General features: G+C 50.5%; 1 protein-coding gene across 4 annotated transcripts in view; it reads right to left on the minus strand.

Annotated features, from left to right (window-relative positions):
- PRKDC (protein kinase, DNA-activated, catalytic subunit) overlaps positions 1–16768 on the minus strand; it is a 149612-nt gene that overhangs the window by 53544 nt on the left and 79300 nt on the right. For all 4 annotated transcript variants that reach the window (XM_024742667.1, XM_024742668.1, XM_024742666.1 and 1 more), the window contains exons 41-53: positions 16092–16296; positions 13108–13286; positions 11743–11911; positions 11501–11566; positions 10380–10452; positions 9242–9390; positions 7552–7686; positions 7182–7301; positions 5169–5312; positions 3741–3892; positions 3108–3239; positions 2037–2148; positions 24–148 (exon numbers count right to left, since the gene is read on the minus strand). In XM_024742667.1, coding sequence (XP_024598435.1) covers positions 24–148; positions 2037–2148; positions 3108–3239; positions 3741–3892; positions 5169–5312; positions 7182–7301; positions 7552–7686; positions 9242–9390; positions 10380–10452; positions 11501–11566; positions 11743–11911; positions 13108–13286; positions 16092–16296 — 1761 coding nt within the window. The remainder of the gene's footprint in view (positions 1–23; positions 149–2036; positions 2149–3107; positions 3240–3740; positions 3893–5168; positions 5313–7181; positions 7302–7551; positions 7687–9241; positions 9391–10379; positions 10453–11500; positions 11567–11742; positions 11912–13107; positions 13287–16091; positions 16297–16768) is intronic.

Consider the following 16768-nt stretch of genomic DNA (forward strand, 5'->3'; position numbering starts at 1 on the left):
AGGGAGGCGGCGCTGACCCCCACCTGTCGGCGAGAGGAGGGAAGTTCTTGGCGGCTCTGTTCAAGCACACGATAAACTTGTCCTCCGCTGTGTGCTGATGCCGCTTCAACTGCTTTACCACCATTTCACACACAGACTCCTCCAGCGTCTGGAAGATTAAGCTTGTCTCAAATACACACCAGGTGGGAACTTCGGTTAAGTACAGCGTCACAAGGTGGAGGCCCCGGGGGGCTCTGAGCACTGGGCACCTCCAGAGGCTAGGGGGCTGTGGCCACACGCCAGGCATCAGAACGATCAAGATTATACTTCCTTCTGACACCAGAACGCTGCCCGCAAGTCACTTGAGAAGCTGAATGAAAACCAGCGACTCAACGGTGCTTAGTGTTCACGTCTCTGGTCAAACCAGTTTCAGAGAACTCGAGCTGCACGTGCCCTGCCCATCCCCCTGCACCTGCCTTCCTCCGCCACAGGTCCCCGGCTCCCCCACAGCCTGTGCCCACCAGGGAGTAAGTGCCCAGCCATAGAACACGGGACCCTGACGGCATGGAACAATGAGGGGGCACAGGGGTGCTCGGGACCGGAGCCCACGGTCCAGGGGCCAGGCTGGTCCATAGAACACGGGACCCTGACGGCATGGAACAATGAGGGGGCACAGGGGTGCTCGGGACCGGAGCCCACGGTCCAGGGGCCAGGCTGGTCAGTGGTCAGAACACGCGTGACCCCTACTTCTGTGTTCCACTCTGCTTTCCAAACTTCTACACTAAATCAATGATGCCATTTTATATTCAGAAAAGAACTATGTAAAACGAGAGGGTTTATCATTCCCATTAAGTTGAAATTTAAGTCATGAGAGATTAAGCCCGGGCTCTGCCGTAATGTGCTCCACCCATGGTGAAAATTAAGCGTATTATGTAAATTGAAACCCACCATTAAAGGACATTAGGATCGTATCGTTACAAGATTGTGAATCTGAATATGTTTTTATTTTACAAAAATAGCTAGTAGTCCCGAAAATAAATTATAAGTGAAGTTTGATTTTCTTGGCGGGGGGGAGGGCGTTCTATTTCCTTTTAGCTTAATTTAATTTTGCTAAATGTTCTAAATCCAAATGAATGCCTTACTGGTGAAATGGGCAGGGGTCCAATATACTGTGGGCGGCCTTGGTGCCCTCGAGACGCCCTGGCTTCTCCCAGGCCGCTCCTCGTCCTGGCTCCTTGCAGGAGGGGAGGGGACTGGAGACAGGAATTTGGGGACCACGAGCAAAGGCAGTTCTCAAGCCGTGAGGCCGGGGGAGAAGACACGGCAGCGAAGGAGAGGGCAGAGTGTCCTGCAGGCAGTGACAAAGGGCCGAGGACTGGTCCAGCGTGCCATCCTGGGCAGGCTGCAACCCGGCGTCTTGTCGCCGTGGGGGACAGCTCTGCAGGCCCCAGCATGCTAAGCCACGGGGGACAGACACACGGTAGTAAGTTACAGCCTGCCATTTCCATACAGGGCCCACGCGGTTCTACGCACGTCTTAATGATAACTTATGGAGAATGTGTGCCGCACGTTAGAGACGCAACCAGGCCCTCCCCACAGTCGTGCAGAGTGGGCAGGGCAGAGATGGAGAGCCCTTCCCTGAGAAGCCCTCTCCTACCCAACAGCTACATTACGTCCAGAAGTACAAGGGGAGGGCTCTAGCCGTTTACTCCGCCCGAACCGCAGCAAGGCTCTACCAGGGCAGTTTCTCCAAAAGGGACTCCTGAGGCCAAGTTCAGAGGAGTGAAAGCTGCTTACATACTCATATCCTGATTTTTACAATAAAAAGAAAGTCACCACCTTTACATGCTTTGCCAAGTTTCCAAGAGTCCGAAATAAAAAAAAAATCACGTCTTTTTAAAAAACTGAGCACTGTACATAGTAGGAAAGAGAGTAAAATCGTAATAAATCCGGAATGCCCACTTTGGTTTCCTAGTGTAGCGGCTACAAGTATCAAGGGCCGTGTCAAGTCAAAACTGAAAAACGAGTATTTATATCAAAGTGCACAACACACTCGCCTTCTCTCTCCCGGTGAGGTCTCGAAGAATAAGTCCCAGAACTTCTGCTGCTGCCGCGTACACCTCCTTATATTTGACAAAGGACATGTTGTCGACCAGAGGCTGGAAGTATCTATGACAAATGTAGAAAGTAAGTAAGGATAACACCACCCATCCCGTCGTCTGACAGAAGCGTATCAGGACTTTACTCCCCACGCCCAGAGATGAACGGCACCTGAACAGGGGGCCCAGAACACCTGTGCGGCTCCAGGTGCAGAGGCACAGAAGCTCTGACACAGCCGTGGAGGCTCGGCCTGCCGGGCCTGCAGTGAAATCAGCTGCGACCTGAGATCTGACCCCGTCAGAGGTGTCTATACCACAGGAGAAGGACACACAGAGACCCGGGGGTGGGGGGGATGCTCCCCAGCCTCACGACAGCAGGACGTGAACTCAGAGAAGTCACTTGTCCAAAAGTTACCACTTCCCATTGACCCTGTGTTGGGCCGCACGTCCATCCGTGACACCAGGCGACTGGCGCCCCCGGTGCCGCAGAGGCTGACCCTGGAGGACCAACGAGAGAGCAAGAACTTCCAAAGAGACGGGAAATGTCGGCAGACATGGACTCGACCAAGCATCCAGCTCTGCACGGACCCCACCTCCTCTCTGTGCAGTTAGGACTGTCCTGCTAAAGCCCCTCCATGTGGACCCCCCACCCCGGGCGATGAGGGGCCGGAGGCTGCAGCGGTGGCAGGGCCGCAGCGAAGGGCAGCAGGGCCCGGCCACCTGCTTCGTGGTCATGACGCTGACGTGAAGGCTCTCCAGCGCTCATGCTGCTCTCAGGAATCAAGGGTGAAAATGTCACTTCAGAAAATAACAAAAAGAGCTAACACTTTGTCTGCCAAAACTACGTGAAAAAATCACACTAATTTTTGAAAACTCACTTCCCTCATTCACTCCACTAACATATTTCTTCAAAATATTTTTAACATGGTCCGAGTCCTTAAATTTACCAACGTTAAACAATATTCCAGTCTCCAGTCCGATTCAGGCGTACTCTAACCAGAAACAGAAACAAGCCGAGAACGACCTTACCTCACACTTTCTACGCCACATTTTGGGTCGTAGGGAGGCAGGTCGTTGGCCATTACGATGCCTAATAACTGAATTCCTATGGAATTGTCTTTAGAATTAGGGTCCTTACTGGAAAACTTTTCAAACATTAACCTGAAACATGAGCATAAAGGAACAGTATAACGTGTCACACGTAAGAAGCCGGAAGACAAACATAAAACTTTCTGTGGCTAATTTCAGGGTAAGAAATACTCCTTTTCCCACCCTCGTGGTTCACACCCAGGTTGCTCTGCCTTTGCAGCACAGGCACTAAGTACTAGTTACCATCTAATTGCTGGTCCTAATCTCCCCTCGGCTGACAGCTTCCGGCAGTTTTAGTTTGCCCCAGGTTGTGCCCGGCAGGAATCACCCCTGGGGGGCAGCGAAGGGCAGGGTAAACCCCACACCAGCAGGCGACGGCCGCCCAGAGGTGCTTCTAGTGAGGAACGCGGAGCCTGCATGCATTAGTGGCAACGTTCCACCTGCCTGTAGGTTCCACTTCGGATCACATTCCTCCTTCTACCCATTCAAGCAACTTTCACCGTAACCATCGCGCACAACGTGCTAGGTGTAAAAGACCCTCAAACGATAGTGCAAAATCTAGCCAATCTATACCTGTAAGGGATGGATAAGCAATCCTTCCAGCACTCAACAAGCGTCTTTATAATTTCAAGGTTATGTCGAAACACAGCTCTTTTTTGATGAAAAACGTGTTTCATTAGAAAATGAAGCAATCGATTTGCTAACACTTCATCTTTGGGGACCCCCTAAAAAGGTACAGAAATTCTATGTAAATACATAGCACTGCATTCTGGGAAAGCATTTTTTGACCCGAAAGTCGATTTATAAAAGAAAGCTGGCATTCAGTGAGGAGTCTGCTTCGTGGTTAAAAGCCACCTGTGCGACTGTAACTCGAAGGCTTTACCTAGCGGGCCTCCACCCAGCAGGCGGAGAGGCCACCAGGGCCCTGCAGCACCCCTGCCCCCGCCAGACACTCATACCCTCCCGAGGGCCTCTGCTGGGACCTCCCTATGCGGAAGATGCCCCCCCCCACCCACTGCGTTCCTCCCAACCCCAGGGTCCCACCAAACTGCTAGAGCCTTTCCGCTGGGGCTCCCTCTACCATGAGATGACACCCACATCTGTGCTGGCCCCCTGACCCTTGACCAGGGAGGCTGTTCCATGGGGTGCAGGGAATGGGTGTCATGGGGAGGGAAGACGCGCTTCCTCTGGTTTCAGCCTCTTGCTCAGACTATTGCAACGAGTGGTGAAAGGTTCACTGTGACTTTCACCCTGGCTGGTGCTCTAATCAGTTATCCTGACACCTGGCAGCTCACTCTCCCAGCCCAGCTGAACGCCTGACGTCTGCATCAACCTCTTTCAATGGCTCCTCAGTTAGACTTGGTTTGCTGCGAAATGAGACGGGCACATCCCGACACAAACACATGGGACAGCTCCGTGGACACACGTTATGTTTAATTAGGGCCATCCCAGGACATCTTTCCATGAGGACTCTGGACACTATTAGTGCTGATGTCTTTAAGCCAGCGGGCAGAGCTCCAGCACACAGACCCACACTACGTCAGGACTGGCCAGTGCCCTTCTCCAGGGGCACTTCCTTAGCAATCTCAGCCATCACAGGCCACCGTCACACTCTGGGAGTAGGGAGGCTGGCAAGATGAATGCCAGAGGCTCATGACCTCAGTCAGAGGAGGCGTTTTCCGAACCTCACACTCAGGGTCTACAGATGTTTATTTTACACATACTTTTAATAAACCAATGATCAGTTTCCAAGTTCCTAGCAAGTTAAAGCAATAAGCAAAACAGCACAAACACCTGATAGCTTAAAACTAAAAGCAAGGCTGGAGGAATTAACGAAAGCAGACCGAACAAGACACAACTGAGGCAGTAAAACGAAGCCGCCTGGGACAGCAGCAGCGCAGACGGGCATGACCCAGGCTGGAAACACTGAGGACGGACAGGAGCCTGGATCACGTCCAGCGCTGCTCTGGGAGAGGACACCAAAGGCGCATCTGCTCTCACCACAGGAGTTGCTACTCCCGTCCATGAAAGAACCGTGGCCACGATCTCAACCACCATGTAGTGGATCCCGCCCCCAACGTTGTTTTCAGAGACCACCAGCTGCAGCAGGGGGCCGATCCAGTGCTTCGCGTGAGGCCGGAAGACCTAGGTGAGAGTTCAAAGGTCACATGTCACAGGAATGCCCTGAGTAACCAAGATGTGAGTTCAGGAACGTCATTCTACGTTACGACTCGACCTAAATTCAAAACAGGTGTAAATGCCAACAAGTATGCTGCTTAATTCGATTAGATTCTCAGCTGAAGTCTTTCCTCATGGGTCCTGAAACCACAGCTCAAAGGAAATGGATTCTTATTGATCTGCTCTTTGCTTAAAACCCTTCTGCTATACCTACGCTCGGAGAAATAAAAACGAAGGCATTCTACACCAACCTCTCCCCATCTGAGCAACATGCAGCCCTGGAGGATCCTACTTTTACCGGCTGCGAATGCACAGGGTAAATTAGAAAGGAGAATATAAAAATTAGGTGCATGAGGCTAATTTGTTTTTTCACTTCTTCCCATGCTGTAGAAGTCATTCTGCTACATACTACACATGCCCAAGATCTCTGAAATCCAAAGCATCTCCATATACTAAATTCCATTTAATCTATTTCAGAAATTGCAGACTGAAGTGTAACTCAGACTATCAACCTTCTTCCCCTCTGCCACCTTCTTTTCCCAAATGTTTTCTCATCTACTCTCACAGCTTAAATCTGTGTGGTCGCAAATTGTTTCTGATCATGTACTCCATAGGTTAAAAAAAAGTTTATACTCTCCACGTATGTCTACTGGCTTATTTATAAATTTAAAATATAAACTTCTTTCCTATATTATTAAACTGTAAGAAAAGGATAAATTTAAGGCTCAAGCTTTAAAAACAGCTGTAAACACAAGTTCTCATCTTTCGTTCCACAGGACAATGGGCCCCCCACTGTTCCCGAGCTCTGGGAGTGTGCGATGCTGCAGGGCCACCTGCAGTGATTCCAGGGGCACCTCATGCCACACGTGTAAGCACAGCTTAGCAGCCCCCTTATCGAACCAAAAACCAGACACCAGCTCCCTTCTGCCAGCCATCAAGTCAGCACCTACAGCAGCACCAGCTGGAAATCATGTGTGAACCCCAAGTACTGTGGGCTGAACTGTGAGCCCCAAAAGGATGCCGAGGTCCTCCTAACTCCCCGTATCTGTAAATGTGACCTTATTTAGAAATGGGGTCTTGGAAGATCGTCGAGTTAAAAAGAAAATCATCAGGGTGGGCCTTAACCCTAAGTAACAGTGTCTTTATGAAAAGGGAAACTTTTACACGAGGCAGGTGTGCACACCGAGGGAGAAGACCACCCACAGGCCAAGAGATGCCCGCAGCCCCCAGCGGCTGAGAGAGGCCCAGTCACAGCTTCAGCAGGAACCACCCAGCCGACACCCTGGCCTTGGGCTTCTGGCTCCAGCGCAAACAGGCTCGTGGTTTCTGTTGCCTGAGCCCCGCAACTAGAAATCAAGTGTGACCCTGAGGGAGGGGCCCTGCTGCAGCCCCAGGCCAGGCCTCTTCTCCGCTTGAGGGCCTTGAGGGGCTTGCCGTCCGCTGCCTGGGAGGGCCCTCCTCCCAGCCCCCTTCAGCAGCTCCCTCTGCCTTTGCACAGCCCCCTCTCCAACGGATAAACACAGCAATGATATGAGTTACCGGGAATCTTTCCCCACTTTCTTTGCTGCTGTAAACCAGGAAGGCTGGCAGCCGTAAGAAAACTGCCAACACATATACTTCCTAACACAGGTCACTTCTAACTCGAAAGAATTTAATTTACGTATTTTACAAGAAAATGACAGAAGACTGATGCTGCGCAAATGACACAAGCTGGCGAACTGACTCAGAGAGTAACGCCACGCTCTGACCCTTTACGTCTTTCTTCACTGTGGGCATTTTTTTTAAGTAGATGCATGTAATTGCAAAGAATTTTTAAAGAAATCATAAATTACTTACTTCCTCTGTATTAATAACAAGCTTGGCTAAGAAGAGACGGATATTTAATGATACTGACGGATTTCCTAGTTTGTCGTGAAGAAATTTCATCCATGGAGGAAGACTTCTTGGCACTGAACCCTGAAATAATACACTCAAAATTACTTCAGTAAGGAAGTGGAACCAAACAGCTTCGTATTTTGACACTATGAGACAACAATGACAGGGCAGGAGACGGGTGACAAGACATCACGTGTCTGAGACAGAACCCGGTTTAGGCTTCGATGTGAACCGCTCGCTCTCAGCGTGACAGGGCGAGCAGCGGCGAGCGAGACCAGGAAGATCAGCGCGCCTGCGAACCCACACTGCAGCCCCGGCTCAGCCCAGGCACCTCTTCTGGCCGAGTGGCCTGCAGCCTCTGCATGTGCCGCACCAGGGCCGCCATGGGGGCCATGCACTCGTGCCGATTTAGCTCGTCCATCTCTAGCTCCAGCACGTCGCCTGGGACCTCGGGGTCTGGACGCTCCTGGGGAGGGAGAGGCCGGTGAGGTGGCGGCCCACAGCGCGCTGCTCCGAGGAGAGCTATCACGCAGGGGACCTCACGTCTCCGCGTGTCCTCGGGAAGTACCCCATCCCCCCGCCCCCGGCCACACTGGCTCTCCTCCAGGCTCGCGCTCAGGTCAGGGTGTCACTGCAGACACCGCTGCTTCGGACCAAGTTCAGTCGTGTGCATCCTGGCGGCCCAGACCCTCTACATCTTGAGAGCCGCAGCCTGCATCATTCTTCGTTGCCACTTTATATAGAAAGTAGAGCTACTGAAGTAGAATTATAGAATAAATTTTTACCGATTTTTCTCAGTACTTTGAAAAACTCTGTAAACTCCTTAATTTCCCCTAAAATTTCAATCAATAATAGAACAAAACTTTTAAAACATTCTTGATCCTTCTTAAGAGAAAAGAGCAGGAATAATCATTTTGTAAGTGTGATGCTGCACTGAGGTTTTACATACACGCATGGTGTATTTCACACACACACTGATCTGGGTGGTCCCTAGCACAGATGGCTTCCAGGAAAGAACAGCGCAAGAAACGCTGAGAGCACAGTTGGGATAAAGGTCAGCCTAGGCTACTAAATGCTTGTGGAGAGTGGGCAGAAAAAGGAATAAAAAAGGTCCTAGTGAATTCCGTCATTCTGTCTGCCCTGGTGGCAGTAACTACTCCAGAACATCTCCTCCCAAGACGGACAGCCCTGGACACATAGTCCTCTCACAACCTCCGTGCCCGTGGTGTCTGGCCCCAGGCGATGGGTAACGTCTACAAACTGGGGCAGAAGAGAGAGGCGGGGTGTCACGGGTTAGTGACAGCAGGCTCACTCAGCACCGAACAGTAACCGACACACACCCAGGGTCACGAGAGATGAGAGAGACAGGCGCACCCAGCAAGCCCCCCGGAGAGGGGGGAAATGAGTGCGTGGCCACGGGCGGCCGTACCTGGGCCCATTCAGCACGTGGGCAGCCAGAGCCACCGCCACGCAAGGGGCCGCTCACGGGGCGGGCCGCCTGCAGAGCTGGGACGGGGCAGGGGGTGGGAGGCGGGATGGGGTTGGGGGGAGGGTTCTCTCTGAAAGAATGACCAGCGTGAGGTCAGCCCAAGCTAGAAACGGAGTGCTGTGCCGGAAAAGCGGCTCCGTGAGCTGTGGACGACCCCGTGAGCTGCTGGACCCCGGAAGACAGAGCTCAACCTCTCAAAGCAGCCGTCAGACCCAGTGCACCCCCTGCCCGTCACCAGAGCCCACCCTTCAGGGAGGAGGCTCTGCTCAGGCCGGGGCACTGACAGCAAACACCCCTCCGGGGGGCGGGGGGCAGGGGGGAACGGACAACAGTCAGCCAGCGCGGTCAGCTCTCTCGGGAGGGCCTCATGCAGCTCTGATGCAAACACTGACCTGACCGCGGGAGGAGCCCGGCTAACGTGAACCCGCCCTGCATGCTGGCGGGGTCAGACGCTGAACCCCAGGACGAGAGGCCGGCACCCTGCCACCCCGAGGCTCCCCTTGCCCCCCAGACAACAATGTTCAGTAATCACCCGTCTCCAGAAACGGCCGGCAGTGGACTGAGGGTCTTGGGAGCCATACGAGTAGCTCTGAACTCCAGTACAAAAGTCGAACTGACTCATCTCCTCACTCAGGCTACTGTCTGCCAGATACGACAAGGAAGACATATAACACGGGCCGCCTGAAGCAAAAAGAGAAGGAACTACATTTACTCAAACTAGTGAGAAATGGGTTTCTCTACGCTCAAGTGATACCCGGATACCTGCACCGAAGGCGTTCGTCAAACCTGTGGCTCTCACTTACCACCCGGATCCACAAGCAAAAAGAGCCCAGGGGGACCTCCTTGCACTCTGTCCCCACTGAGCAGTTACTCCCTGTGGCAAACAAAGGCATGAAGTCGAACTAGATCCGGTTTTTGGATGTGATGCTAACAGAACTTCTTGCACTGAAAATTCTGATGATGTACACTCTGCCCATAAAGCCTAACGTAAATGCTGCAAGAGATACTACTGAGAACTAACTAATTCAATGTAAGGAACTTAACTGGTCCAGATTTTATCCTCAAATGAAGAAGAAAAAAAAAGCTATGAAGAAAATTAAGCAAAAAATTGAAACCAGGAGCGTGTGGAGGGAGAGAGAGTTGATTCTAAACAGGGAGGCTAGGAGAACTTCCTTTAGAGGAAGGGGCCATGCTGGCCTCTGGGGCGGAGATTAGTCCACCTAGGGGAACAGCACAGCAAACTCCCTGGGACGCAGGGAGCAGACATGGGTATAGCGGGGAGGTGGGAGCCGATGTGAGGTCTGGAGGAGAGGAGGGGTAGGATGGGACTGTACTTTCACACAGGGTTCTGAAAGTATCTAAATAACACAGAAACATAATCCAAAAACAAGCAAATAAATGCAGGTCAATCTTGCTTTTGTTAAAAAAGCGTACCAAAAAAAAAAAAAAAAAAAAGCATACCACATCTGAGCCCCCTCTGGCCACCTCGAGATGTTTCTGTGCTGTTAAAGTTTAACTAACTGCATTTCTTTCAAAGTACAATTCCATTTGCCACGTGAAAATAAAAATTTTCAAATTCAGTTTCAACGCTGGGCTATTTAAAGTATTGTCTATTTATATAACAAATACCAACTACTGGCATCTTTCTCATCATTTTGAAAACGTCCTACCTGAGTCCCCATTTGCTGCTTCCCTGGCTTCTCTCCTAATTTCCATGTACCTCTTCTTTCTTTCCATAGGAACCTATTAGGCAAAAACAGACAATTTAAGATTTCTTAGAATCGTGGTCACATATTTTCTATTTTAGTAGCAATCTGGCAAAAATCACAAATACTAACTTTTAAGCAAAAACTTTAACGAAACTTAAAAGCACTGAAAACCCCCTACAAAGACAGGCGGGCGCCCTTCAGGAAGGCCCCCCACCCCAGCCGGGTGCCAGGAGCTGGTGCCCCCCCTCGGGCTCTGGGACCCGCGTGGGCTGCACCCCTCCAGCCACAGGCCCGGGGACCCGCCGTCTGCACTTATAAGCCTCAGTTCCCTGGACTGCACAGTCATAACAGGTCACAGCACCTCACGGCTGCGGCGGAGTTCACAAGTAATGCACGGTTAAGTGTCTGAAGGCTTAACGGACATGTGTGTTTATTATTTCATGTCTTTAGTTCTCTGAACACAGGCCTAGAAAGAACTTCCCAGTCTTGTTCCAAAAGGGCTCAAGGCGGGAAGCAAACACTGGCCTGAACCTGTGAGCCACCAGGCAGACTACGAGGGGTGGAGGCCAGAACACCAGCCGGCTCCCCAGCCCCCGCTCACTCTGCCCACCCTCCCGCCCACCGGGCTGTGAAAGGCTGCTGCCCCCCAGCCTCCGCTGAGCTCGACTGAGCCTGAGCTTGGCTCCTTTGCCAGAGCATCTTCCCCCCAAGACGTCTGCTCCCGGCGCCCGAGATGTGCCGACTCTCCCACCAGGGCCCCCAGGGCCTAACCCTATATCGGGGTGGATCTCAACATCACTGACCAGAGGAACTTCAGAAAACAACTTCAGGGATGTGTCCTAAGAGCTCCTTTCAGTGGCATTTTCTCTCCTTTACACGTTGAGGGAAAACCCGAGTCATGACCAATTTTTTGTAGTTGCCTGAGATTGTATCTCCGGTCAAACTGTAAGAAGCTTCCAGTGTTTACAGCGTACAGCAGACGTGAGTACTGGGCAGTTAATGTTCAGCACAACGTGTGTGTTTCTCTATAAGCATTTGCTAAGTGTTCGTAGCCTGGAAACACCACGAAAGATTTCACTCACCTCCACTTCTATGGGAAACGTGTAGCAGCGCTTCAGGTCTATCAGATTTTCAAAAATGAGCAAGTTCTGTGAATGCAAAGCCCCACATGAAGATGCCTGAGTGCCAGGTGGTGATGCCGGGCGCTGACGCCACCCCAGGGTCCCGCCCTCCGCGTCCGCATGCAGGGCTGGAGGAGCACACCCACCGTGGCTCGGGGGGCGCAGACCCCGGGCAGCCCGGCCGGCGGTCGGGAGGGGCCTACCTTCTCCGGCTTCTCACTGAGCAGGAAGCCCTGGTAAAACTTGAGCTCGGTGAAGACACAGCGGATGGCGGCGATGGCGCAGTTGTAGGCGGCACAGTGGTACAGCCGCCTGCGCTCCAGCAGCTGGGTCTCCCCCGCCATGTTCTCCGTGAAGGCGTCGTGGCACAGCCTGCGGGCAGCCGGGCGAGTGTCAGTCCATCCAGGGGGGTGAGCCGGCCCCACGGGCGCCCACACCTACTGGGGCTGCAACAAGCCGGGTGGGCAGCGGCCCAGCCTGAGGGGCAGGAAGGGCTCTACCAGGCGGGGCCTGAACTGACCCTGGGGAAGCAGCATGCGGGCACTGTGAGGGCATGGAGGGGTGGCAGTGGCGGAGGCAGGGGTGGCTGCCACACCCAGGAGCCCGGTCTCGCCTGGCCGGCTGCGGCCAGCCACCGTGAGCACGGTGCGGTCAGAACACAGCCACCCCACATCTACGCTGCTGCCAGCTGCTCCACAGGGCCCAGGAAGCCAGAGCGGTTACCGCCCAGCCCTCGAGGGGAGAAGCCTGCCGGCCCCTGCTACTAGGACGAGGTCCCTCTGAAGGGCTTCAGGCTGGGAAACAAAACAATCAGGTTCCTGTAACATATGGACGGTCACTCTGGCAGCGGGGCTTAGAGCGGCAGGCCTCGGGGTAGGGAGACTTATTACACAGCCTAGGCCACTGAGGCGCTTCACCAGCAACCCCAGTGCCACACGAGCCACTGGTTCCAGGAGCCCCGCGGACATAATCCACCAGCTCTGGGGCCGGCAGGGTGTGTGCAGAGGTTGAAGAGATTCAGAAGGAAAAATAACACAACCCCCAAGACGCTCATGGTGACAACGTCATCCGCTGAGGAGGACACGCGAAGAGAGGGTTGGAGGAGCTGAAGGTGAGCCTGCAGAGACCTGGCACGCCGGTGCCCGACACTCAGAGGAGCCTCACCAGAAGGCCGGCTTCAGAGGAAATGGATCTGACTACTCTGTGCGTTACGAAACGTCTGCTTAGAAGTATGTGACACTCCTTTAATTTTGAATGATAGAAAAAATAAAATACACTAAATCCCTCCTTACTGTGAATCATACCACTAGAAACACATCAAGCTATTGAGGGAGAAAAGACAGCAGGAAAACACAGTAAAAGAAAAAGCTTTACTCTGCATAGAAGACGCGTCTAGGATAGAACGTTACCCAATAGCATGCTGAATTAATGTCCATCTAAGTAGTCTGTACATAGGAAAACTATAAAAATTCGTTTAAACATTTATTCACATTATATACATGCGTAAAAATATACGCATCACAAATATTAACAAATTACATACAATCCGAAATTAAGTAAACCCTTACTTGATGAGGGTCTTTGTAAGCTCATTTCCTTCTGGGACACGCGGGCCGTGGAACACCTGATTAATTTTAGATTCCTTGGAGTGAACATCACCTTTCGGAAGACGAGAGTACATCACATCGAGCAGCTTATAGTAGCCCATCTTCTTGGTGATTTGAGTATCAAAGGAAGATTCATTCAGCTAAGAAAAGATAACATGAAAAGTATTTTACTGACTAGATGAAATTTAACACTCAACGCCCTTTACATTGAAAATAATTTTAATAAAGACGTTAAACCACTTCAACAAGAGGTAGCCCAAGAGCTAAAATGTGGATGTAAGTGTTGATGTGTTCTATTTAGTGTGGCAGCAAGTACTGACTTCACCTCAGTGAAACTCATTTGGGACTTCTGGCCTCCAAAGCTGTGAGAGGATAAACTTGTGTTCTAGGCCACCGAGCTTATGGTAATTTATTACGGCAGGTTAAGGAAACTAATACAAATTTTGGTACCAAGAGCTGGAGCTTTACTGCAACAAATGAAAAAAATACGTTAAGTGGCTTTGGAATTGAGCAGAGGGTAGAGGTAGAAAAAATGTTTGCCATGTATGACAGAAAAGGCCTAGCTTGCCCTGTAGAGACCACTGTTAGGAAATATCGACATTAAAGGCACTGCTGGCGAGGACTCAGAAGGAAGTGAACAGAAAGCCAATATTGTCTTAGGGAATGCCCATCACCATAAACATATTTTTATTAGAAATACGGACATTAAAGTAGTTGCTGGTGAGGACTCAAAAGGAAGTAAGTACCAGATTTTTGGAAACTGGAGGACAGAGGATCCTTGGTAGGCGGCTAACAAGAAAACTTAGCTGAACAGTCTTCTGAAGTTGTGCGGAAGGCAGAACTTGCAGGCCGTGCACTTGAATACTGGGCCGAGAGGATTTCCGAGTAAATTTGCTGGAGGTACTGCCTGGCTTCCCCTCTGCCGCTTACAATAGAATGTGAGGTGGGAGAAATTACTTGAGACAGAAACAGTCAAGCAAGAAGAACCAGAACTTGATGACCTGGGAAGTTCTCAGCCCGTGCAGACTGTAGAAGACGCTAGCATCAGGAGACTGGCTGCTGGGAAAGCATGCTTCGGCGAGAAGCCTGAGGGCATGGCTGAAGAAACGAAGCCTGTGGCTCACGGCTGCGCTCGGCCACCTCACAGAAGCCGCGCACAGGGAAGGGACTCTCCTATCTCACAGAGGGAATCTCCAGAATGAGCATGAAAGAGACAGAAGGTTTCTGAGAATGTTACACCAGATGAACTGAAAGGGACAGAGACAAAATGAAATGGAAAAAAGGATGCTGCACTCCCCAAATTCTACAGGCAACAAACAGACAAACACCTGCTAACCTTCAAGAAAAAAGAAGAATGACTCCAAGGATGGAGTCTCTGCCCAGAAGGCAGAGCACCAGGCCACAGAGCATTATTCCCAGGTCTTGAAACCTAATGGATTTGCCCAGCCAGATTTTAAACTTGCTTTGGAAAACAGACTCCTTCCTTCCATTTTCTCCTATTTGGAACAGGAGCGTCTATAATTATCATCCTATACCTGTCCTACCACTGTGTTCTGGAAGCAAATAACCTGTTTTCTAGTTTCACAGGTCCAAAAATGGACAGAGTTTGGCCCCAAGATGGATCACACCCAAAACCTGCCCATATCTGGTTTATATGATTTAGATGATGAGATTTGGGACTTGTGCTAATAATATTTAGATGAGGTTTTGGACTTAAAAGTTGATGTTGTAATGGGTTTAGACTGTGTCAGGCTGAATAATAGCCCCAAAAAGATACCCACATTCCAATGCCTCAGACCTGTGACTGTTACCTTGTACAACAGAAGGGATGAGACAGGTGAAATGAAGCAAAGGATCCTGAGATTATCCAAGTGGGCCCGAAATGCAATCATATTTACAGGCAGGAGGCAGAGAGAGATTAGACAGAACTGTGGAAGCTGGAAGCACCTAAATGTCCATCGACAGAGGAGTGGTTAGAGAAGCTGAAGCTGTGGTGCACAGATATGATGGACTACTACTCAGTCATGAAAAGAATGAAATAATGCCATTTGCAGCAACACGGATGGACCCAGACATAATCACACTAAGTGAAGTCAGACAAAGACAAACACCACATGTATCACTTATATGTGGAATCTAAAGTATGACACAAATGAACTTAGTTACAAAACAGAAACAGACTCACAGGCACAGAGAACAGACTGGTGGTTACCAAGGGGGAGGGGAGGCGGAGCAGATAAATTGGGAGTTTGGGATTAGCAGATACAAACCACTATACATACAACAGATAAACAACAAGGACCTACTGTATAGCACAGGAAACATTCAGTACCTTGTAATAAACCATAATGGAAAAGAATTTGAAACAGAACAGACACGTGTACATGTATAACTGAATCACTTTGGTGTGCTCCTGAAACTAACACAACACTGTAAGTCAACTACACTTCAATAAAAGAAGAAAAATGGCGGACTGTTTAAAACAGAAGAGGAGGACGACGAAGCCAAGTGACCTGAGAAGCACGGGAAGGGGCACCGTGGCCACAAGCCGAGGGGTGCTGGTGCCTCTGGAGGCTGTTGGCAGGGCGAGCAGTCTCCTCCCCAGAGCCTCCGGAGCAAGTGCAGCCCCAGGAAACGGTTTCTGATTTCTGGTCTCCAGAGAAAATACAGATTTTCTGATTTCTATTTCTATTCAGGTTCTGATTTCTAGTTCTCCAGAGAAAATAAAGGCCTGTGGCTCTAAGCCACATCTGTGGTCCCCTGTGACAGCAGCCTGAGGAAACTAACGCACACACCACGTGCCTGCAGGCTGAGACCAGGACATGGAGGCGACGCTCCCTGAGCTGCACACGCCCTTGACTGAACACATGGCGGTTTCTAACCACACTGACCATGGAGACCTGTCACCTCTTATTAACATTCAATTTAATAACAGACTACGATACCTTTATAAATCTGGACTTCAACACATCAATGGCATCCACCACAATGCTGCTAAAGAAGTCTCTCAAAGCACTCAAGTCACAGTGCCACAACAGAGTGAGGAGAACGCGGTCCACAGTCGCTTGGCGGGTGACGCTGGGAAGGTCATCCCTCCTGAACGTCCCGTACACACTATCCAGAAGCCCTAACTGTGTTGCACATGAACTCCTAAGAAAAAGAGAAAATCACATGCACATTCAGGCTTGCAACAAATATTTCATGACGGCCTACTACATTACAAGCAAAGTGAACGCCAATGACTATGAATCAGAAAAATAACTTTAAAGATCATATGTATAGAAACCAGGAAATACAAGGAGCATTTATACATAGGTCATGTTATTTTAACTCATCCCCAGAAATCCTCATGCCTATTTAGGCATTAGGAAAAAGAACTTTTTTCATTTACTTTCAATATGGTCTTTCTGGAAGGCTTTGGAAGAGACTCAGCCTCGACACCATCATGTATCCCAGAACCTGAAACTCATGAATCCTGATCAGACAATTCCAGCCTCTTCCTCAGTAATGAACCACCATTCCTACTTGCCAGGCAGAGAGAATTCAGCTGGCCCATTGTTTTCTCATCTGGGTAACACGGTATATGAATGATCACGTATACGAGTCCGTCTATACATCTATT

Source organism: Neophocaena asiaeorientalis, unplaced genomic scaffold (genome assembly GCF_003031525.2).
Source record: "Neophocaena asiaeorientalis asiaeorientalis breed wild unplaced genomic scaffold, Neophocaena_asiaeorientalis_V1.1 scaffold226, whole genome shotgun sequence".
In the NCBI taxonomy this organism is placed as follows: Eukaryota; Metazoa; Chordata; class Mammalia; order Artiodactyla; family Phocoenidae; genus Neophocaena; species Neophocaena asiaeorientalis.